At 53.5% G+C, this 21867-nt stretch overlaps 8 protein-coding genes across 8 annotated transcripts; 2 read left to right on the forward strand and 6 right to left on the reverse strand.

Annotated features, from left to right (window-relative positions):
• Positions 1-964: 964 nt before the first annotated feature.
• Positions 965-3789, reverse strand: SEY1 (Dynamin-like GTPase that mediates homotypic ER fusion; the record flags this gene model as incomplete). Its single annotated transcript, XM_049378263.1, has 4 exons — positions 965-1266; positions 1321-3062; positions 3112-3552; positions 3620-3789. The coding sequence occupies 4 exons, from the start codon at positions 3787-3789 to the stop codon at positions 965-967; spliced, it is 2655 nt and encodes an 884-aa protein (XP_049232067.1).
• Positions 3790-4350: 561 nt separating this feature from the next.
• J4E87_006663 (uncharacterized protein) lies at positions 4351-5034 on the reverse strand (the record flags this gene model as incomplete). Its single annotated transcript, XM_049378264.1, has 1 exon — positions 4351-5034. One exon carries the CDS (start codon positions 5032-5034, stop codon positions 4351-4353), a length of 684 nt encoding a protein of 227 aa, XP_049232068.1.
• Positions 5035-5671: 637 nt separating this feature from the next.
• On the reverse strand, positions 5672-6626 carry J4E87_006664 (uncharacterized protein; the record flags this gene model as incomplete). Its single annotated transcript, XM_049378265.1, has 4 exons — positions 5672-5820; positions 5877-6323; positions 6383-6534; positions 6586-6626. The coding sequence occupies 4 exons, from the start codon at positions 6624-6626 to the stop codon at positions 5672-5674; spliced, it is 789 nt and encodes a 262-aa protein (XP_049232069.1).
• A 1473-nt stretch (positions 6627-8099) lies between these two features.
• J4E87_006665 (uncharacterized protein) lies at positions 8100-10626 on the reverse strand (the record flags this gene model as incomplete). The annotated part of the gene is made up of 5 exons (XM_049378266.1): positions 8100-8347; positions 8398-8677; positions 8727-9356; positions 9409-10278; positions 10351-10626. 5 exons carry the CDS (start codon positions 10624-10626, stop codon positions 8100-8102), a joined length of 2304 nt encoding a protein of 767 aa, XP_049232070.1.
• Positions 10627-11254: 628 nt separating this feature from the next.
• J4E87_006666 (uncharacterized protein) lies at positions 11255-14076 on the reverse strand (the record flags this gene model as incomplete). The annotated part of the gene is made up of 2 exons (XM_049378267.1): positions 11255-13842; positions 13893-14076. 2 exons carry the CDS (start codon positions 14074-14076, stop codon positions 11255-11257), a joined length of 2772 nt encoding a protein of 923 aa, XP_049232071.1.
• Positions 14077-14565: 489 nt separating this feature from the next.
• Positions 14566-16265, forward strand: J4E87_006667 (uncharacterized protein; the record flags this gene model as incomplete). Its single annotated transcript, XM_049378268.1, has 2 exons — positions 14566-14931; positions 14982-16265. The coding sequence occupies 2 exons, from the start codon at positions 14566-14568 to the stop codon at positions 16263-16265; spliced, it is 1650 nt and encodes a 549-aa protein (XP_049232072.1).
• A 668-nt stretch (positions 16266-16933) lies between these two features.
• On the reverse strand, positions 16934-17920 carry RAB11B (Ras- protein Rab-11B; the record flags this gene model as incomplete). Its single annotated transcript, XM_049378269.1, has 5 exons — positions 16934-17064; positions 17226-17306; positions 17382-17771; positions 17830-17842; positions 17900-17920. 5 exons carry the CDS (start codon positions 17918-17920, stop codon positions 16934-16936), a joined length of 636 nt encoding a protein of 211 aa, XP_049232073.1.
• A 692-nt stretch (positions 17921-18612) lies between these two features.
• Positions 18613-21747, forward strand: J4E87_006669 (uncharacterized protein; the record flags this gene model as incomplete). Its single annotated transcript, XM_049378270.1, has 5 exons — positions 18613-18620; positions 18913-19849; positions 20054-20779; positions 20827-21242; positions 21294-21747. 5 exons carry the CDS (start codon positions 18613-18615, stop codon positions 21745-21747), a joined length of 2541 nt encoding a protein of 846 aa, XP_049232074.1.
• Positions 21748-21867: the final 120 nt, after the last annotated feature.

The following is a 21867-nucleotide window of genomic DNA, read 5'->3' on the forward strand; positions in this document are numbered from 1 at the left end:
AGCAGGAAGATGCCACGACCATGCTTTCTTTTGCTCTCTATTTTAGGCAAACTCCATGCTGCTCTAAGAAAGCAATTTTGATGTCCTTGCCGGAAAGTGATAGGAGAAGCAATCAGAAAATCCAGAAGTCGTCGGAAGCTCTTAAGTACTTGTTGCGCTATTCGGCGAGGCGAGGGTCATGAAGACCGTAGAAGAGATACCCATCGCTCATGTTTTGTTGTGGCAGGTTTTTTGAGTTCGAATTCCCAAACGCCAACACCAGCACATGCAACTGGCGTTCTGACGTTCCAAAGATTCGACATGTCGATTAGAACCCATCTTTGGGATAGCGCAGGCCAAAGTCGAAATTTGTAAGTCGTGAGTGGTGTTGGAAGATATTGTCGCTCTCGCTGGAGAAGCAAGGCCAAACACATAGTTTGGAACGGGTAGTATTTTGGATGAAAAGTGTCTCTGAACAGAAACAGAGGACCAGAGAACATCAGGCACTCGAAGCTGGATTTCTTTTGTGATGGAGAGTGCTCGGAAGATTGGGCAAGAGAAGCCATGAGATATTGTTGACATCGTTTTTGGAGAAAAAAACCAGCGATGGTCTCCAAGTCCACATACATCGCCATTGGCGATGTTTTGGTGATAAAAGATGGAAACTTTTAGAGAGTATGAGGACAAGAGAGCACGACCAGAAAGGTGGTTTATATACACCAGTAGCGCGGACAATGAACCGTGGAACCGCCTGTACTGCTGACAATCATCACCACCAACGCAGCGTTCGCATGCCCAATCGCGCGCATCGACATGGAACAATGAATCATTTATCCAGCTTCGCATTCCAACGAAGCCGTCCCAACAACTAGGATTCTATCAACAGAGTGCTCAACCACACTTTATCAAAGCCATACAATCCCTTTTCCGTATCCTACGCTATCCAGCATCTACCCAAACGAGCCAACTAGTCGCAATGACACACTCAAATATCGTCGAGGTCCTCCTCCTCGGCTCTGCTCTTCTTGCCATCGCCATTCAGCCTGTCCATCCTGACGTCCTCGTGCCTCCTAGTCTCATTCATACCGCCGCTCATGGCCATGGCTTGGCGGCCAGTATCCGAGCTCTCGAGGAAAGCGCGAAGACGCTCCTTGCCGACTTCAAGACCTTGTGTGGAGGCGGCGTTGGCCATGCGTGCCATGGGGCCCCATAGGTTAAGGGTGTACGTCACGTAGGCGCCGACGGCAAGGAGGATGAGGAAGATGAAGTATACTGGGTTGCGGAGGACTGAGAAAGGTCAGTATATAGGTAACGGAAAGCAGAGACGACTTTGAGACTTACCAGCTACGATCTCGTTCCAACCCAGCGCGAGGAGGAGACCGTAGAAGTACAACGGAACTTGCGTGATACCGCCAATCGCGCTACGCTTAGCTTCCACGTACACACCATCTGCGGTCTTCTTGAAGCGGATGAGCAGATCGGCTTGCTTGGCGTCGGAGAGAATTGTCATCTCCTCTTCCAGGGTCTTGCCTTCTTCATCGTCCAAGCCACCGATGGGTGTCAGATCGTCTTCATCTGCAGCGGTTGCTGACGCGGGAGCTTCGCCGATCCATGCATCGAGCGGTGGAGGGCTTGATGTCTTCGCCAGCTTGAAACGGGCAAGGAGTGGGATGACGGTGATGGTCGACTCGCGAGCCTTGGTGTAGATACCCTCGATGTCGTCGGTGGGTCGCCATATTCTTGGGACGCCATGCTCATCATAGCGGAATTTGTCTTCGAAGTTCTCTCTCAGCTTCAAGAGAATGTTGCCTTCCATGACTTCTTCATCAATCTTTGCGCGGAGCACAGCCCACGACTTCCGTCGTAACCTCCACAGACCGACTTCAACTTCTTCGGGGCTAGCATCGAAGCTGGATGCGCGGTCGGTGAAACGCTTCTCGGCGCTCGAGACGGTTTCTGTGAAGATAGTCCAGACACGGTCCCAGAGATCTTTCTCTGTTGGTGGTCGCTCGCCATGCTCGGGCGCGCCAGAACCGCCTCGACCGGATCCGAGCTTGTTGAATTCCAGACCGACAGACTCGTCTAGTCTTGATCGTACCCAGCGCTCGATTCGTGTAGCCAGACGCCTCATCTCCTCCTTGCGCAGACGGCCGGAGACGTCATCGAGGTCCTTCTTGTAGATCTTCAGCTCGTTCTCGTGACTGCTCCAGGCCGCGCCTTCGATCGCCATGGCCTTCGCATTCTCTTCGAACTTGGCAAGCGCCTGCTTCTTTTCCGAATCGACAATCTGTGCGAAGTCGTATGTGCCCTTCTTCTGACCGCTCTTCACTGCCGCACTGACGGCTTCGCTGAAGGACTCCACTCCGGACTTGTGAGCAGCAGTGAGTTGCTTCTGGAACAGTGCCTTCAACCGTGTGTCCACCTTGCCCTCGAGTTCTGCCTGCTTCCGCTTGTAGACGCCCTTGTGGTATCGGCTCGCGTTCGTGTCGAAGTCTTTGAAGACCTTGGTTCGTGCAGCGCTCATCGCAGGGCCGAGGTCGGTGATGACAGAAAGCTGCCCGGTCCGAGCATGCTCGGCTTGTTGGTCCTCCAGTGGTGTGATCTTCTCGTCGAAAGCAACCAGGACCTCCCGTGAGATCTCGTCACAGCGGAACTGAGCCAACAGCTCTTGCTGTGTAGGCAGATCCAAGTCCTTGTTGTTGACAATCTGATCCCATACACCCTCCGCGTATGCCGAGAAACCGTCTGCGGGAATCCGTCGGTGGTATTGGGGCAGGAAGATGGGTGCCGTCGCCTCGTCGATGAGTCCGCTCTTCCTCGGGTCATTGTACCCTTCCTTGAACCGCCTGCTAAGCTGTGTGACTGCCTCCTCAAACTTCTCTGGCTGTAGGATCTTGTGTGGGAGGGCGACGAAGGCGAAGTCGAAGTAGTCTTCTATCCGCGAGTTCTCGAGGCCATTGGGTTTTGAGATGGTCGACCACAATTTGGAAAGGTCTTGTATTAAGGTGTTCTGTAGGTTCTTGAGGGGTGTCGTGCCAAGGTGGTCGCGGATGACGAAGAATAAGAGGGATCTGGGAGTGGATCTACGTAATCGTCAGCATGTGAGAAACCCAGAGCAGTCGATATACTTACTGGCTGTCCTTGACGAAGAGTTGTAGGTTGACTTCGAACACAGTCTTGAGCAGGCCCATGTTGGCACCCTGGTACAGTCCGACTTGGTGTTCCCAGATGTTGACGATGAGGACCTCGCTCGTGGCAAGCGCGAACAGGGCGCTCTTGCGCTCAAAGTCCTGGTCCTCGCCTCGCTCTCTACCATCTGTACCCTCAACATCCATGACGAGGATGTTCTCGGCCATGTTGGAGCCGCCCTCCTCGCGCTTGTTCTTGCTCATCCAGATTCCCTTTGTTGTCTGGCGGCGCTCCTGCTCGGACATGACGCCGAACTGGGTGCCGAAGAGGTAGTTGAGCAGCGTCGACTTTCCGGTAGACTGCGAGCCAAAGACGGATATGAGGTGGTAGTTGAAGCCGGCGGGGATAACCTTCTCGATGTTGAGATATGTAGAGACGTTTGTGCTACATGGCGAGAACCCATTAGCCTACTGCCCCTCTGCCCAATTGCCTGCACGCGGAGAGGACATACTTGAACATCTTGTCCTCGTCGATGACCTGGATGCCATGTTCGTAGGCACTTTTGTCGACATTGTCGCCGACGCCGGCAAAGTGGGCGTTCATCATGAGCGAGGGGGACGTGTGGTGTTTGACGTTGCTGGGACGGCCCTGGCCATTCACTTTGAGGGAATCGTCGGCCATGATTGCTTGGTGTACAGTCCAGCCGAGAGCTGCACGTGGTGCGGGAAGAATAATGGCGTTGTTAGGGGTGAAAGCTGGCCGTTGATGTCACAGGCCGACCGCTTCTGGAGCGTCGACGCCCATTCGCCGCTGCACCCTGGCCCTGATCCTCGCTTAGCCCAGGCGGTGGTTGCTGCCGTACAGATGACGGTCGCCTGCATCATGCCCTCTGTTTGTATACAGGCTTTGAGACATCCATTCCTGCTGCCTCTCTCACGTGCTGTTGCCCCGAGGACGGCGATCTGAACCATGGTTGAGCGCGGTAGTGGGGATGCACGTTGCGATCGTGGGCAGGAACAAATCATCACGTCTTGGCATCGCTTTCACGGTACTATCACTGGGTCGCTTGACAGGACGTTCCTGAAGATAAACGTGTCCTTAGAACAGGTGCCGATAAGCTACCGAAATCTGGAAGATCGCCGTAAGGATCGCTCTAGATGTGTTCGCTCGACAGCGTTCTAGCAACAGAAATAATTCAACCCCACTACGCGTGCTATGACACCGCCAACACCATCTCTAGTCTCAGAATTCCCTATGTCCCTTACCACCACTAACCATATCCCCACTGATCTTGCTAATCTCTTCGCTATTCTTGACCCAAGCCTTCGTCGCATCCTCCCACACCCCGTCCCCAAACTTGTTCTTGCACCACGCCAACACCTTCTCCGCCTCGTCTCTTATCCTCTTTTCAATGCCCTCCTCGTCATCGGTCCTCTCACTCTTCTTCTTGCTTCGAAATTGCTCAACAGCATCGATCAGACTCTTGGGCTCATCATCGCCATAGACAAACTCGATCAGCGAGGCAGAGATGGAAGAGTTGCTGCCAACTTGCTTCGCAACTTCAGCATCCAATTTCTGACCATCTTCCTTGTGCTTGGGTTGGTAGCCTTCACATGCGTCTGCGACGTCGCTTATCCAGGCTCTTGCGTTGTTGAAGTCGCCCTCCGCGCGGTGCAAAATACCGTGCAGCAGCATCCCCTCCACAGCTGGCGGAGCCTGCATGTGCCGGACTAGAAAATGTGCAGATTCCAAGTCATGGTTGAGGATGTGAAGCAGTGCTTCGATGGTCGGGTGGACATGTAGGTCTGCGATTGTCGGCGTGAGTTGTGCATCTTGGGCTTTCTTGGGTGGGTGGACGAGATTGGTGTTGGGTATGAGCTTCTGTGATATCGTTTCCAGCGTCCGTGACACGTCTGATTGACTCATTTCTTCGGTTTGCTTAGTAAAATCGAAGCTGCTGGTGTGAGTTGTACGCGAAGACACGATTTCTCAATGCTGGCCAAGACGTAATGGTGAAGAGAAGATATTGTAACCTCAGTAATAGTCAAGTTCAAAGATACGATCACAAAACAGGAAGTCTCACAACATGTATGCACCAGCTAGCTTCGTCGCGAAAGCATGTGACGTGCTTGATGCACCAACTTAGGAGCGCAGACGTCATGATGGACCCTGAGAATCATACAGCCGACACGTGCGGGGTGGGAGAGTATACAAAAAGAAATTTGATATAGCTCTGACATGTAAACGCGTAATTAGACAGCATTATGGCGTAATCAAATGTTGTAGCATAAGGATGTGGTTTTCGTAGATGCGCTAAACTGCGCTCATATGTACATACAACGCATTAAAATCCAGCTGCCTGAACACAACCTAGTCGTACAGATATAACAGGTACAAGGTCAGGGTCGTAGAGTATTTTGCATCCAAACGCCGGGAAATGAGGACGAAGATGTTGGAAAGACAACGCGGAGTCCGTATCGAGCGCGAATCGAGAGGTTGAAGGTTGGGTCGGAGGTATTCGAGGTCGTGATAAGATAGTGTGGAACATCAACTCAACGTACGCTTAAGCCTTGTTCTTGTTCTGCTCTTCCTCCTTTTCGGCCTTCTTCTCCTTCTTGTTAGCAGCATCAGCATGCTGCTTAGCCTTGTGCTCCTTGTCCGCAGCAGCAGCCTTGCGCTCCTTCTCGCGTTGCTCCTCAGCCTCTACCATTTCTGTATCATCAAGTCAGCTAGCTATTCCCACATTCAACTTCACGACTTTGACATACCTCTCCACTGGTCCTCTCCAGCGTATCGCTCGTGGTGAATCTTCTTCTCGATAACATGCTTATGCTCGGGATCGTTCGGGTCGATAACCCTAATTGTCTCCCATCTTCCCTGACCCTTGGCCGCGTCCGCACCTTCAATCGCAAAACTGCCTAGCAACGCTGCCAGTGTGCCACCCTGTGCGTACATACGCGCCTGCACTAGCTTTTGTGATCCGCTCAGGTATGGGTTGCGGTTGACCATGTGCCATGATCCAGCCATGGAGACGACCCAGAAACCAAAGAGAATCGGGTATCGGTTTTCGGTCGCCCAGGCTTTGGCGCGCTGGAGAGCGGTCTTGTTTTGTTCGTAGAGGGCCTCGCGCTCCTTCTCTCGCTCGACTTGACGCTTCTTCTCGGGTGTGTGTTCGATGTCGTATGCTGCGGAGGCTCGGTCGGCGGCGATGACGGCTGTGGGGTAGCATTGTTAGCAATCGAACACCGGGATTTCGCGATAGAGAGATACGCACCGATGAATGTTCCTGTTGAGGCGACAAGGAAAGCCCGGAAAGGAACTGTGAGCGCTCGGAAGGAGTGGTATCTTCTGCTCGCAGCCATGACACCTGCAGCACCTATCGCCGTACCAATGGCACCACCTATCGAGCCGCCCTTGATTGTGGCACTTGAAGCTGTCAGTACAAAGTTCCCATCGCCGTTAGAGTGCAATACTCACTTGTAATGCGCGGCCTCCTCTTCCTTGGTAAGAACCTTCATCTTGTCTTAGGTAGAAACTGCTCCAATTCAGAATACAGGTGTATGGTGGACAATCGTGTGGATGTGGCGGCTGTCGAGAGTTGTGCGTCAGGTATACGCTTAGTGTTGGGAGTTTGGATGGGTATGTGTATGGAGTCTGAATGGGTATATAAAATATGACGGCGCACGCGGCGACTTATTAAAAGATAACGCAATGCTCAAAACTCATGGTGACGTCGCCGAACTTCCGGCGCCGCTAGACCCACGTTGACATGTGCGGGCAGTGATGAGGTAAGGCCCTTTCGGCAGGCCCTGCCTAGCCCTACGTTCCTCCAGGGCTGGGCCGATTATCGTGCGCTGAGAGATCAGGTCACCGATGCATGATCGAGTGAGTATACCTCGAGGGGACTTCTTTTGCTGTTCGTTTCTTGCAGCTCTACGTTGGATGTAGGAACATTTAACTCGTTTCGGGATGCGCTCCCAGCGAACCATGACTCCCTCCTCAAGATGCTCTGCCTCGCAACAGTTCCATCAGAAATGCATCACCCATGCGCATTCACTACCCTGACACCTACATGCAGGCAGCCGCTAAGTAAGGCTCTGTAAGCTTGTGAGCAATGCATCCCCGGTTTGTTCCTGCTCGGCAAGTTCTCGCGTGTCGCATGCTCTTCGGATTCTGTGCCGAAGCGGCATCTCTTAGTTGCCGCTCGCCGCTCGCACTGTTCGGACTCAGCAGATATGCGGCCAACCTTCCCTCTCCTCTACACGAGGCTATGCAAGTCCCTTAGAACGTGATTCTCGATGAAACAGCTCGAAGTTTTCACCAACCTTGATTATCGTCTTCCCGGCATGTGCAAGCTCTTTCCCGGCCATGCCCGAGTTGCCACCGAAGCCCGTACAAACTCCAGGATTCACCGAGCGGCTCCGCACGTTGACATCCACGACAAGACGGGTAGCAACGTCTGTCTCTTATGTTCACTCATCAGTTCCCATCACTGCGGTAAAGCCACGAACTCTTCCCAACACATCAAAAGCAGTGATACATGCAATAGGTCATCATGTTTCTTATTTCCATCGAAGAATACATACATCCGATGACAGCATTATCGTAACCGTATTACCTCGTGATTAGTCTGCTTCCGAAAGAAGGATAAGTATGTAGGTACAATCCAGTTCATTGTTCACCATATCGTCTTCTCCAGCTTTTGCCTCCATAATCCTACTAAGTATCTCAGGGCCGATGAAAGTGTTGGGATAAACAAGAAAGAACATGTCCGTGATAAGGCGTGTCCAGGAATCGATGCTTTTCCAACTGACTGTAGGAAATGCGTACTTTCGTTTTAAGCCAATGGTCTTCGACAATTTGTTCGACATTGATCTTAGCTTTTGGGCATATCCACGATACCTTCTTCGAGATCGAGCGAGCGGTGCACTGGCTGATAATACCCAACGATACGTATGTGGACAAAGACATTTACACGCGCAAATACGTCTTTAACGGAATGCGCCAAAACTGGGGCGCGGTGCGGGGTTGCCATAGCGGGGAAGCATGCCCGCCGGAGGTCCTGGGCGTGTCGCAAGGGCAGGGTTGCAGCAGAGCATGGCGACGCGAGAGCCGTACTTGGAACCGCGGAGAGAGACCATGTGCTTACGGATGTGGCCGCCAACGAGCTCGCGATGCTGGGTACCACTGTTGGTTAAGACATACTGGATAAGATAGTTGCCGAACTGATCACCAGCAACTTCAACAAGGTTAGCTATCGTCCACGAATCAAGGGTGCTCCAGACTTACTATCAATAAGAGGCATGCGTGGACGGTCGGGGCGAGCTTCGCATACGCGGTCCAGGTACCGGTCCAGGAACTCGTTGCCACCAATCTTCAGGCACTTCTCGATGACCTTGGAAGCATACTGGTCCATGCTGTACTCAGTACTGAAGCGAAGGATGTGATCGATAGCTCGGCTACGATCAGCGGGCGCACCATGCTCGCAAATATGCTGGATGCACCAGTTGCCGAATTGACCGTGGGCGATGACATCGATACTGGCGAGCACCTCGTTGATGCAGGGACGCTAATGCCAGTTAGTAGAATCCGAGAGGATTGATAGCGCCTTCACGTACCTTGTCTTCCTCAAGGCAGTTCTCGAAGATGTTCTGTACGACCAGGCTGCCCGTCTCGCCCAAAGCAACTTCGTGCCACATGCCTCGTAAAGCTTCGTTGACGTAGCGCATGATCTGGGGAGGAGAGTCGCTCCAACGGAGCTCAAAGAGCTTCTGCCAGACGTGGCAAGCGTAACGGTGAATGACAGTCTCTGGGATGCGACGAAGCAGTTCGTGCACCATAGTTGCTTTATACTCTTCCGGGACGCAGTCGAAGGCCTTCTGGATGACATGGCAGCCAAATGCATCCATGCTCAAGGCGAGAGTATTGCCGCGAATGGCTTGGGCGATCGCGATGACTTGATCGTGCGTACCATGCTCAAAGCAACGCTGTACAAGAAAGTTGCCGAAGCGGTTGACCATCAATGCATAAGCTTGGGAGATGATTGCCTCCACAATCTCATACTTCTGTTCCGGTGTGCCTACTTTGAGCTTCTGCTGAAGGAAGATGGAAGCCTGCTGGTCGTTGTTGCAGATGATCTTATCGACGATGTACTTCCAGTTGCAGCTCATGTTTCGGTCCAACAGGCGACGATAGTTCATGGGTTCAACAGGGGGCACGTACTGTGAAGTACCCGCCTCACTCGGAGCCTATGTCTTGTCAGTAAAAGTCGGGGTTCTGCATGCAGTAGTGGTATCTTACCTGAGAGTTCCATGGAGACGGTCCCATGCCATTGGCCACGTTGAACTCGTTCGCATCTGGCGACAATCTGCTGGCCATTGTACCAATCGGAGCCGGGTGGCCTATCGGATACATGGGCGGCATAGCGTACTGATTGTAACTCGGATCGAAGGCCGAACTAGGGCGGCTAGGTGGATTACTCAGTCCATTTCCCATGCCCATGTTCATACCGTTGAAGTTGTTGTTCATGGGGTTAGGCATGCCATTACCCATACCGGCATTGAAGCCGTTGGACATCCCGCTGCTGCGGAAGCTCTGGTCGAGAGGGAAATGAGTGGGCTCGTTCAAGAAGCCATTGCGACGATAGCCTGACTGAGCGGGTTGTGGACGGGCCTGAGGCTGGGGCTGAGGCTGCACCTGGGGCTGGTATGAGTTGCCGAAGCTGTTGTTGCTGGTATAGGCTGGGCGAGCAGGCTCATTGCCCCAACCGTAGTTGCTCCGAGTGGAAGCATTGAATTTGTTCTGCAAGCTGGTGAGAGTCTGCTCAGTGACATCACCCGGGTAGCTATAATCAGCCTCTGACGATTGGCTCAGGTGCTCCATGGTCGACCGGGCCACATGATGGCTATGCATTTCCTGGTTGACGCGGTTGACTTCGTTGCGGGCCTCTTGTAGTTCTAGCTTAAGCTTTTGTAGCTCGCAAGCCTCGACGAGGATGATCGAGCCGTCCAACTCCGTCGATGGGGTAGATGCGAAGTCGTCGGTGGCCGGTGTGATGGGGATCGATCCGTTGGAGGAGCTATACGGGTCGTGCGGAGGGGAGCGTCCATTCAGGCGCTGCAAGAGCGAGTCCATGACGGCTGACTCCTCGTGAGCTCCCATCTTGGGCTTCTGGGTAGGTCAGCTTGGTCGATGTGAGAGGGCGCGACGGTGAGCCTGCTGCAAATGCTGGATTGTACTGACCTTATAGCCGTCGAATGAGTCGTGCTGCTGCAGCATAGGCGCTTGATTGCCCAGGGTAGAAGAACCGAGTGGTCGCTTCATGCCCTGTGTATTGCAAGTCAACGATGAGCCAAACGCACGTTGGAAGGCATATGGGTATTGGTGCAGGCTCATGCTGCCTACCGCCTGACCCAGGACCTCTGGCGAGGTGTCAATCCTGAGATCGCCGGCCTTGGAGAATCGGTTGGGGCCCTTGCGGGGTGTGGGAGACCCGTCGGAAGTTATGTTGAAGCTCATAGTAGCGGAGCTTGGAAGAGTGGGTAGATGACTTAGATCCGAGAGGCTACCGACGTGTCCAGGCTATATGGTGAAGCGTGCGGTTCTGAAGGCGGCTGGAAACAAATCTGGGGTTATTGGGCAAATGGGCAGATAATATGCAGAACAGAGGCTCGGTGCAGCTCGTTTGGCGACGTAAATGGCCAATGTAGATGCAGAAGCGACGAGGAAACAGCTCAAATGTACATAAATCAGTAGGTCGCAGAGGGCGTTGTCGCAAGGAAAGGACGACAGTCGTGGAAAGAAGGAAGAGATCGAGGAGATGGTGAGTAAAGAAAGCGGGAGAAGCGGGGTGGTGACAATAGAAGCTTCCGAAAGAGACAAGGTGAGCGCGAGTAGGTGCCCAGGTGGAAGGCGCGTCGCGTCGGGACGCGTCGCACTCGTCTTCACCTCAACAAACGGAAAGATTATTGTAGAAAGAGGAATCAAGGATACAGTTGTCAAGGACGGTCCGCTCTACGTCTCCACCCGTTGCATTCATGTCAAAGCTGGTATAGCCTTACTCCCACACTGAAAGTTGATGAGACATGGTGAGCCTTTGATATCCGCAGCTACCTACCACCTCTTCGAGCTTGGGCCTGCGCATTGCTTACCCACTTTCTATGACACTGCTGGGAGTGACCTCCCATTCAGAGTCAAAGAAACCCATCGCTAAGACACCCTCAATACCCTTCCATTTTGCGCTCTCACCAAAGACAACGAAATCGGGTTGACCGACGCCTGCCAGCAGAGGAACGATACGGGATGCCTGTCGCAACCCCTCGTCATCAGCACCCCACAATACGAGCTCGAGACGCTCGTCTGGTAGTGGTCGCAAGAACGCCGCACCTCTAGCTTCCTCCTTGTATGTTTGGTCTTGCCCCCGGTAGTCGCGGATGGTAATTCCAAAGTCGCCAAATTGAATCGGGAAGTTGCTTTCACTTTCTTTGAGACTGGCGCCAACAGCCAGAGTGATAACGTTGTTGGTGTATTTGGAAATTGCAGAGTCTGCTGTGGAAGAGACGATGTTGGCGTCTGCTTGGAAGTACTGGTGTAGATTGCGTGAAGTCTGCAGTGCAATGTACGACGAATTGCTAGAGCCTGGGTGCCTGATAGTGAACGGCCCACGGGTGCGAAGAATAGCAGTCATGGAGCCCAGTTGTCGGCCACTCCTTTCAGGCTGCGCAGAATCTGCAGTACGTGAGCCGATGTTCCAGCCTTCGTCCGTCTTGTGAACACGGATAAAAGAGTCCGTGGTCGCTGCTGCCTCTGCCAGGCTCAATTCGTGCCCATCGAGAGTCACAGACCCATCCCAAATGGCAGTATTGAACTCAAGCTCTTTTACATTGGAGGTCTTGATGATGTGTCCCCGAACACCGACCTTGCCATAGCGTCCTGGGTCTTCTAGCTTTTTGACCTGAATACCGTTCTTACTCCCCATGTCTCCAGGGTCGCCGACCATGATAAGAAAATGCTCCATTTTCCGGGGTAAAACATCTGTGTTCATAGCTTGGGTGTAGTAGAAGTCTACCAATGCTGGTGTTGTCATGACCCCGTCAAACCAGTGGTTTGCCCCTGCTACTTCGTTGTAACTAGCTTTGGCTCCTGTGACCCCCGAACTGACTCCTGTACGAGACAGCTGCTCCGCAAGTAGGCGGCCGTTGTAAGCCGGAACGTTGTCGTCAATCTCACCGTGCTGCTGTTGAACAGGAATTCCATGCGCGTTAGGCATGAGCATTTCATGTCGATAATTGTTTAGTGAGGCACTGATGACCGCTGTACGTCCTGGGTCTGCAGGCTGCCACAGATGGTATGGCACGTACACTTGAATACTGGCGTAGCCCGAAACTGGTGCTGCAGCGAGTACTTTATCTGGTCGGTGAGTCAGGGCATACCAAGTACCCTGCCCACCGTTGGAGTGCCCCGAGACTACCCAGCGGTCTGTGTCGATACCGTACCCGGTCCAGTGGTTGTCCGCGATCCAGGTTGGAATCGCAGCTATTGCGGCTTCAACGTCGGCGAAGCCCCAATTATGCCAGTCATCGCTGGACCACGGCGTGACACCTGTTGGGAACAGGACCCATGCACAGAGATCAGAGACGGGATCCAGAGCTCCAGTAACCTGGGCATTTTCCGCTTCAAGACCAGCTCCGTGCAGTTGCAGCAACAGAGGCAACTTCGATTGTCCCGATGGGCATGTTGCGTTCTTCGCCGGAGGGCGAAGCATAGCATAGGAAGCTATGCCGCCCGGATGGAGATATGTGACCTTGTGAGGCCTGTAGAGATCGATATGATTCAGCTTTTGAGACACATGTAGGGTGTTTTGGCGTGTTCCACCAACGGACTGGTACGTGATGTCGTAATCCAAGGACGAGGCGTTGTTGGTAGAGAGAGATGCTTTAAAGACGAGGGGCCTCGTTTGACCTGAAACAATAGTGATGGGCATGCGGGAGTCTTCGTATGTGTCAGAGTCGTCCTGGTCAGCAGTATCAGTATCTTCGCGTAACAATGACTGAGCGCCCGTTGTCCACCCGGCGAAAGAGACGTGCGAGCTCACATCTGAGGGCTGAATACTCAGGACCTCGATATCCTCTTCCCCAGTGTTTCTCAAGTATACCGATCCAATCGACGAAGCAAGCTTTCCGTCGACCACATCAGACACTAGCATGCCAGGTTTCGCAAGTTCCAGAGACCCTGTGGCCTTTTGCACGTCAACGACAACATCAATGGTAGGCTCCAGAATGCCTCCAAAAGCCCTGACATCGCGAGCTAGGCGAAGATCGATTCTGTGTGAGCCAGGCTTGAGATGAAGAACAGGAGGTGCGTTGCGGTAGCTGTAATAGTCTCCTCCAAAGTAGTGCTGGTCATCCACCCAGTATTCCAGGATGGCGTCCGTATGCAAGATTAGATGTTGAGTCTCATTACCGCCGACGATGAGTTCGCCACGAGCCCAGGCCTGGTATTGAACAGCAGCCCACCCGTATACGACCTTGAGGAAGTCCCAATCAACGTTGGAGTAAGCCACGCTCAAGGAAGCGTTAGCTGATGTAGCATCGTTCAAAGTTCGTACGGCTTGGGTCACGTTCCATGACGCGGTTCCGTTAGTAGGCAATGAGCTTCGAAATGTCGCCTCAGGGTCATATTGGAGATTTCTGAAGCCGCCGTAGTATTCGAGTGGATCGGCACCCCACGTGGCTTCTATATGATGTTGGCATGGTGTTTCCGCGTCACCACGGTCAATGACGTACCTCTTGTTCCAACCTGGAATGGCCCTAAGACGTGCCATGTGTCGTTGAAGGAAATCAAGGAGGCACTCTCCTGGCGGCTCACTAGGTGTAGTGGGGCTACGACCGGGCCATGTTCCGCAGCATGACCCAATTGCAGCAGGAGGAAGATAGCACAGAATAAGTACGGCAGCGACGGCCGGTTCATCGGAACAGACATACTCGGGGTTGCACGAAGCCTCGACACATGATGAGGAGCGAAAGAGGTGGTTTTGAACAGGAACGTCGTTATCGGTGCAGAAGATCTCTGCCCGACACAGCAGGTGCGGAATGCATGGTAGTTCCCGAAGTCATCAACGGAGCTTGGCTGACGAGGGCTGGTGATTTGCTATCCCTGTCGGCTGCACGACGCCCGGAACGCGTATGTCACTAACCAGACAATTCTCCGCTAATTACGGATCTATTGCGACGCCTGCCTTCAACACCACGCTTCGTGGAATAATCCTTCTCGACGATCCACGGTACCCCACCACCGCTACCGCTGATTGTGCCGCCCTCGTGCTCTTGCGTGTAGCAAAAGAGTGCGCCACTGTTCCGCGCATATAGCACCAAGTCGCCTGCAACATCGCTTCTCCCACCCCCATGGCGTAACGAATAGTTCTACGACACCCCAAACCCCTTCCATCCCGCAGTCGCCATGACGCCTCCGTTGGTGCGGGACCCGAGTCCCAACGCTACCTTCAAGTTTCCCGCCTTCCAGCCCGATCTGCTCCCCACGCCCGAGGAAGACAACATCTACGGCCTCAGCTCGTCGCGGTCCGCCAGCCCCAGTCATGCAGCGCAGACAAACGGCAGTGCGATGCCAGGGGATAGGTGGCATCCGCGCAAAGAGGCTAGGTTCGGGGGCATGAATGGCTCCTCGTCGGGCTCCTCGAACAGACACGGGCGACAGAAGAGCCTTTCCGAGGCCTTCAGGACAATACGGACGCGAAAGGGCAGTGTCAGCCAGAACGCGCATGAACTCGCAGATGCGCTCAAGGCACCGCTGTCGCCTAAGCTCATCGTACGTCGCGCCATGCACGTCTCTGCATGGTCCATGGCTAACAGACGCAGGTGCTCTGCGGTGTGTGGTACATGACCTCCATCTTCACCAACATGTCCTCCAAGGCCATCCTGACCGCCCTACCGAAGCCCATCACCCTTACGACCGTACAATTCGCCTTCGTATCTGGCTGGTGCTTGATAATGGCCATGTTCGCCAGGAAATTTCCGCGCTTGAAGCAGACGATGCCTTTCCTCAAGTACGGCATTCGCAGCCCGTCCAGGGAACTGATCATGGCTACGCTACCCTTGACGCTCTTCCAGATCGGTGGACACATTCTCAGCGCCGATGCTACGTCGAGGATACCTGTGTCGCTGGTGCACACCATCAAGGGACTCTCCCCGCTCCTGACGGTCATGGCCTACAGCATCTTCTTCAAGATTCAATACTCGATCCCAACATACCTCTCCCTTATACCACTTACTCTGGGAGTCATACTGGCCTGCTCGGCGGATTTCAACGCGAACCTGATCGGCCTGATGTCCGCATTTGCCAGCGCGATCCTCTTCGTCGTACAGAACATTGTCTCCAAGCAGATCTTCAACGACGCCGCAGCCGCTGAGAAAGACGGTCTCCCACCCAACAAGTTCACCAAGCCAGACAAACTAAACCTCCTCTGCTACTCCTCCGGTCTAGCCTTCCTCTTCACACTCCCGCTCTGGCTCTGGTCCGAAGGATTCACCCTCATCTTCGACTTTCTGCATGACGCCTCCATCGAACTATCAGACCACCCTGAAGCTCTCGACCACGGGCGGCTGATTCTAGAATTCCTGTTCAACGGGACCTTCCATTTTGGGCAAAACATTGTAGCTTTCGTGCTACTATCCATGGTGTCACCCGTCACCTACTCCGTCGCTAGTCTAATCAAGCGCGTCTTCGTCATCGTCTTCGCAGTCGTCTGGTTCGGCAAGCCCATGACCAAAGTGCAAGCCTTCGGCTTCGTCCTCACATTCGTAGGTCTATACCTCTACGACCGCACGCACGACGCCGCCAAAGCAGATAAACGCGCGAAGGCACTGCAGTCCAAGAACAGTGGCTCACTGCTTCCCTTGGCGACAGACGTTAAATCGCGACCTGTTTTCACGGCTAGTCCGTCGTCCATGCAGGATCCAGGGACGTACTCCATGCCGGGTATTCACGAGTCACGAGATGAGAAGAGACATGATGATTCGGGCAGTTCGAGCTATCGCAGGACTTCTGAGCAGGGCTCGCAGTACTTGCCTCCCGGGACGAAGGCGGAAGATACTTGGCGGCCCAATGATATGAATGGTAGAAGGGGGATAGGCGTTTCATGAGCATTTACGAATCTACTTGTTGTTCTTGGATGAACTTTTGGGTCGAGATCCGAGTGATGTATTGTCATGATGAGTGGCCCGGAAGAAATGCTCGGTACGGTGATGGAGATGCGCAAAGGACCGATCTACGTGCCGAGTGCACTGGTCAAGTGCTCGATTTGCCGAGACGACCGACAGAGGGATACTAAGCCGTGGATCTACTTCGTCACATGTGATACAACCGCCGCTCCAGGAGTCTGCTGACGCGTCAGCCCATCGTGACATTCCGATTGTACAATCAACGACTATGGTGGCTACGCGAGATAATCTGAACATGAGCTGATATTGCAATCACGCCATACATACAGCCACTATTCGCATTATCGCCTCCAGTCCCGAACCGAACAAAAGAGATGCTTCTCGCAGCATGCAAAACCAAGCAGAGACCCCGACACCTGTAGCCGAACAGACACAAAGCAGACGTAAAGTGAGCGACTTCCTGGACGCCGAGTTTGGGCATTTGCATCATCTCATGTTGTTTCCCGCGCGTTAAACGTAAGGCACATTTGTATCGTAGTCCTGCTCGCTATATCCGAGCTTTCTCCCTTCGCTGCTCCCGCCAAAAACATGCGTTGTAACCCGGCGCAAACAGTTTGTAGGTGAAGGTTATTTGTGGATTTCGTCGTCGTCTAGCAGCATCCCTTCTTCTGCTCCGCGTCGGCCGACTTGCTGATCTCGAGCACCTTGCGGTCGTTGCCGAGGACTGGGCCGCTGCCTTCGCCTTGGTCGAGGGCTTTGCTTGAGACGATGCGATAGATTTCTGGGTAGTGTTAGCAGCAGTTCGTACTGGTGACTCGGCGTTGAGGGTACGACGAAAGTGGCGGTGTAAGCACACGTCTATCCAGCCTATGGACTGTGACGCCAAACTTTGCGCCGACCGCTGTATCTACTGCGGGGTATTATTTCGTGAGACGGGCGTACCTGTGAGAATGTTCTGGAAAGCAAGCTCGACGTTGCTGGCGTCCAAGGCGGACGTCTCGATGAAGGAGAGGTTGTTGTCACCTGGAGAGTGTCAGCTTACGTCGTCTCTGAGTAACTATCTGGACAACTGCCAGTGTCATAGAGTGGGACACGTACTCGCAAACTGCTTGGCCTCCTCTGTCGGCACTGCCCGCAGATGCCTCAAATCGCTCTTGTTACCGACGAGCATGATGACGATGTTGGAGTCGGCATGGTCGCGCAGCTCCTTCAGCCACCTCGTCACGTTCTCGTATGTCTGGTGCTTGCTGATATCGTAGACAAGCAGGGCGCCGACAGCGCCACGGTAGTATGCGGAGGTGATGGCGCGGTACCGCTCCTGGCCTGCGGTATCCCAGATCTGGGCCTTGATGGTCTTTGCGTCGACTTGGATGGAGCGGGTGGCGAATTCGACGCCGATGGTCGACTTGGAGTCGAGGTTGAACTCGTTGCGCGTGAATCGACTCAACAGGTTGGATTTACCGACACCTGAGTCTCCGATGAGCACCACTGCGGGGGTTAGCGGGCGACGAGACCATAACGAGTAAGGCGGGGGGAGAGGCGGTACCCTTGAAGAGGAACTACAGGCACGACGGTCAGTATGCAGAGCCCACAGCTGCTGGCGTACGGGGACTCACGTCATATTCGTCGTTCGCCATTGTTGCGGTAGGCAGGTGGGGAAGAGTGGCAGGCGGGCGGCGGGTGCACGTCTCAGTCGCTAATTCGGCGAGGTTTTCGGATGCAGGGCCTGGATAGCGTTGGGGTATCAGGGCAAGCAGAGAGGCAGAGTACGGTCGTCGTGGCGGGTGAAGTGTCCAGGTGCGCTATCTCGCTGCCTCGAGGAGTCGCTGCTCCACCAACAAAGCACCAGCCAGCACTCAGGGCGAACGAGCCCATGCCGCATTAGGTAAGCGAGACGCTACTCTCCGCGCCCTCACCTGCACCCTCACGCCGTTGTTGCTTGCACCACCGCAAACAAGCCGCCTTTCGTCAAATAGCGGCAATAACTCCGCCTCTTCTTATCGCGTGTTGAGCGAGCACAGCGATCGGGCGCGTATCGGAATATTCGACTTGCGCGTTGTATCAGCATCCTCCCGCTGCTCTCAACCAATCAGGACCTTGCATCCTCATTCATCTCTACGGCTTTCGCCAGAATGTCATCACGCCCTGTCGAAGACGATGAGCAAGTGGCGGGTACTTTTGACGTGGAATGTATCATAGCAGAAAAATGGCAAAATGAATGGGACGTCGCGCCCTTCGGGAAGGGCATAAAGTACTTGACCAAGTGGGAGGGCTATCCACTTTCCGAGTAAGTCTATGCTGAACGATCGTTGAGCCAAGCTAACCCGCTATGAAGCAGTAAGTATTTAATCCTGTCTTTCGCAGTTCTTTGGTATTGCCTGGGACACTACACCGACCTATACTCTTCAAGCGTTCCACAAGGTTGAACATTCATCGCATCTTCCTAACGTTGTTTAGGTACTTGGGAGCCAGCATCAAATTTTGAAAACATTAATGATGATGATGTTCCAACGGACCCCGAGCCTGCCCCAGGACCCCCAGCTCCCACCGCTCTGGAACTATGGAACCTGAAGAAATCGAAAATGAGCGGGATTGAATTCCGGAAGCTATGCGACCAAAACATAAGCAGATTCGAGGCAGCAGTTCGAGCAGCGGCAGGTGAAGGTGTGCCGCCCCTCGAAGTTACACTGGCAGAAAGAGAAGCTGTAGACTCCAGTCAACTCAACAACTTGTTCATCGAAAGTCCCAGAAGACAACCTCCAAGAGCGCGCAAGCCTCCTGTAGTGCAGTCAGACTCATCTTTGTCTTCTTCTGAGGAAGCAGAGTTGACGGATGACTCATTATTTGATGAGATCACGATGACCTCAAAGAAGACAAAGCACAAGTCAACTAGTGCAGATGGCGCTGGTACTGAGCGCCGGCCACGTCGAAAGTCAGCTCAGTCAGCCAGTGAAGCACTGAAACGTGCTACAACCACTCCGAAGCGGAAGTCAGCTACTAAGCCGAGCCCAGCTAAGCCTTCGCCATCGGAATCAAATCCACATTCTCGAACCGGACATGTCGACCCGGTCCCCACGCAACGGAGGGCGAGTACCACCAGTGAGCTTGCAAGCGCCGCTACAGGTTCTACCAATATAACCCCGGCCCGCGCAAATCCCGGTACTGCGAAGAGATCGGTCTCATTCACTACGCAGGTCAGTCCTAGTAATGTCACATCCGATACAGGAAAGAATGGCGCCATCAAGTTCACGAACCAACCGAAACCTCCGCCTCGTCAGATCTCTGAATTGAATAAGACCCATTTCCGCAACCTTAAAGGACGAGGGGCGGCGAATAAGAAGTCTGCCAGGGAGGGTACACCTGATCCTTCGGCTCTACAGATTGTCAACGCCCCACCCGGTACCACTATCTCGCTCCCGCGCGCACCACGCGATGATCTATACGGTCGTCGTGAGCCTAGCCATAGGCGACCCACAGAAGACTCCAACAGCGACGTTCGCCCAAGCCGACAGTCTACTGACGGTAACCTACCGTTGGAAGACTGGGAATCCCACAAAGTCCCCTTAGTATGCTATTCTTGGAGGCTTAGCAACGATTGCCCGAGAGGTCCGAAAGAATGTCGCTTCATGCATAGAAATAAGGATGAAAACGGCCGTGACTATCCCTTGGGGGATATGCAAGGGTTCATACCTGGTAAATATCGCAGGCCACCACTCACCTGTCCCTATTGGCTGAACCATGAACGGGGCTGCAAGAATTCTGCCGAACAGTGTAATTACGCTCACTACAACACTGGGTGGATGAAGCACACTGATCCTAAAGTTCCCGATGTGCGAATTGATCCTGAGAAGCGGCCGGAGTTCAATGGTGGAGAAAGTCAGTCTGGTGACAAGTTCACCAAGAAAGCGTTGGCACCGAACCAACTTACGTGCTGGTACTGGAAAAACACTCAATGTCGTAAGTCCGACCAGGATTGTGCCTTCCAACATTATGATACTGGTATCGTCGCGGATGGGCCACATGGTTCTCGTCAGAAGCCTGTTCGACCGGCGGATGGGTCTGATGAATCTGATGCGTCTGTCCATATGGACATCGATGATGTTGCTCAGCCGGACGTTGCCGATGAAGTAACACGCTCCCCTTCTCCCATGCCACTCGAACAACCGCAACAACCGTTCCAGCCGCCACCTCCTCCACCTCCACCCATGGAATTCCCTCCTGTCGATATCAGATGCACAGAGCTGCAAGAGAGAATAAGCGCAGTCAGTAAGCTCGACTTCGAAGACATGTTTGCGACCAACGATGGTGAAACAACCATCGATCCGGTAGAAAGGAGGGCTTTCTTGTTCTTTCACCCTGAGGATCACTTTGTGGAGTTTGAAATCATCACTCGATGGCTCTTGATGCATCATGTCCAAGTCAGCAGTGCGAGCTATGCAGGCGGATGGGCAGATTTTCAGCAACAAATCCTGAAAGGAGGCACGGGTATCATTATCGTACGTATCACACACTCCGTGGAACAAACGAATACTAAGCAGACTAGGCACATCCCGACTTTGAGTACTTCACAAGTATCCCCGGATTCGGCCAAGTCCTCCGTAGAGGAGTGCGTCTCTGGTCGGTCGGGCTTCAACCAGGTATCGAATACGACTACGCTTCAGACGAGACACCTGTGCTCCGGAATGATCGCATTGAGATATTTCCTGTTGGTGGATTCATCTACATCACGGACGAAGTCTTCGAAGCGATGCCAAAATATGCGCTGTGTATCATCAAGCTCTTCTTGGCGAAAATCAAGAAGCTCAAGGAACTCGCAGGTCCATCAGCTCATTGGCCAGAGATCGTCGAGAACAGCTTGCTCTGGCGTCTTTGTGTCCGCCCGGAATTGATGGAGCATCTGTTTGCCTACTGTGAAGACCAAGCAACAGAGCTCCAGGCTGGGGATCCTGATGTACAAAGGTTCGTTCACTACACTCGAAATAAAAGGATATATCACTAACTTCAACATAGTGCCGCGGAGCTCTACTCTCTCCTCACAAACCCCAACTACATCGAGCAAGACAGTCCCGACGCCCCCTTCAGCCTAAAAGCCGACAAACACCCCATCCTCTCCGAGCGCCGTGCGATCGCAGAATGCGAACCCGTCGACTATTTCAACACGCTCAAACGTAGCCAGCAAGCCGCCAATCGGAACATGATACGCTACTACGCTGGACTGCAAGTCGATATGCGCCGCGACTACCGCCACTTCTACGTCGTGCACACCGAACCGACGGCGCCGTATGTGAAGGAATGGAAGCAGGAAATCCAGACTATTGCTGAAGTCATCACACCTGGGCAGTGTATCAAGGAGTTCAAGAAGAGTGGGCAGGATAGCATGTTTAATTTCTTCGAGGACGTAATGGCAGGGGATGTGGGTGAGAAGGGAGCGGACAAGGACGGTGACGCGACGCGCACGGGCTAGGAACCTACGCGCGATGCTAAACATGTTCCGGTAACGATTGAAGAGTGGTGGAAGAGGGCTCAACATATTCTTTCACGGAAGTCGTGTTGGGCTGTATGAAGTCTGGTGTTTCTTACGAGA

This window comes from Alternaria ethzedia (assembly GCF_023757985.1).
Source record: "Alternaria ethzedia strain BMP 0044 chromosome Unknown scaffold_16, whole genome shotgun sequence".
Classification (NCBI taxonomy): domain Eukaryota; kingdom Fungi; phylum Ascomycota; class Dothideomycetes; order Pleosporales; family Pleosporaceae; genus Alternaria; species Alternaria ethzedia.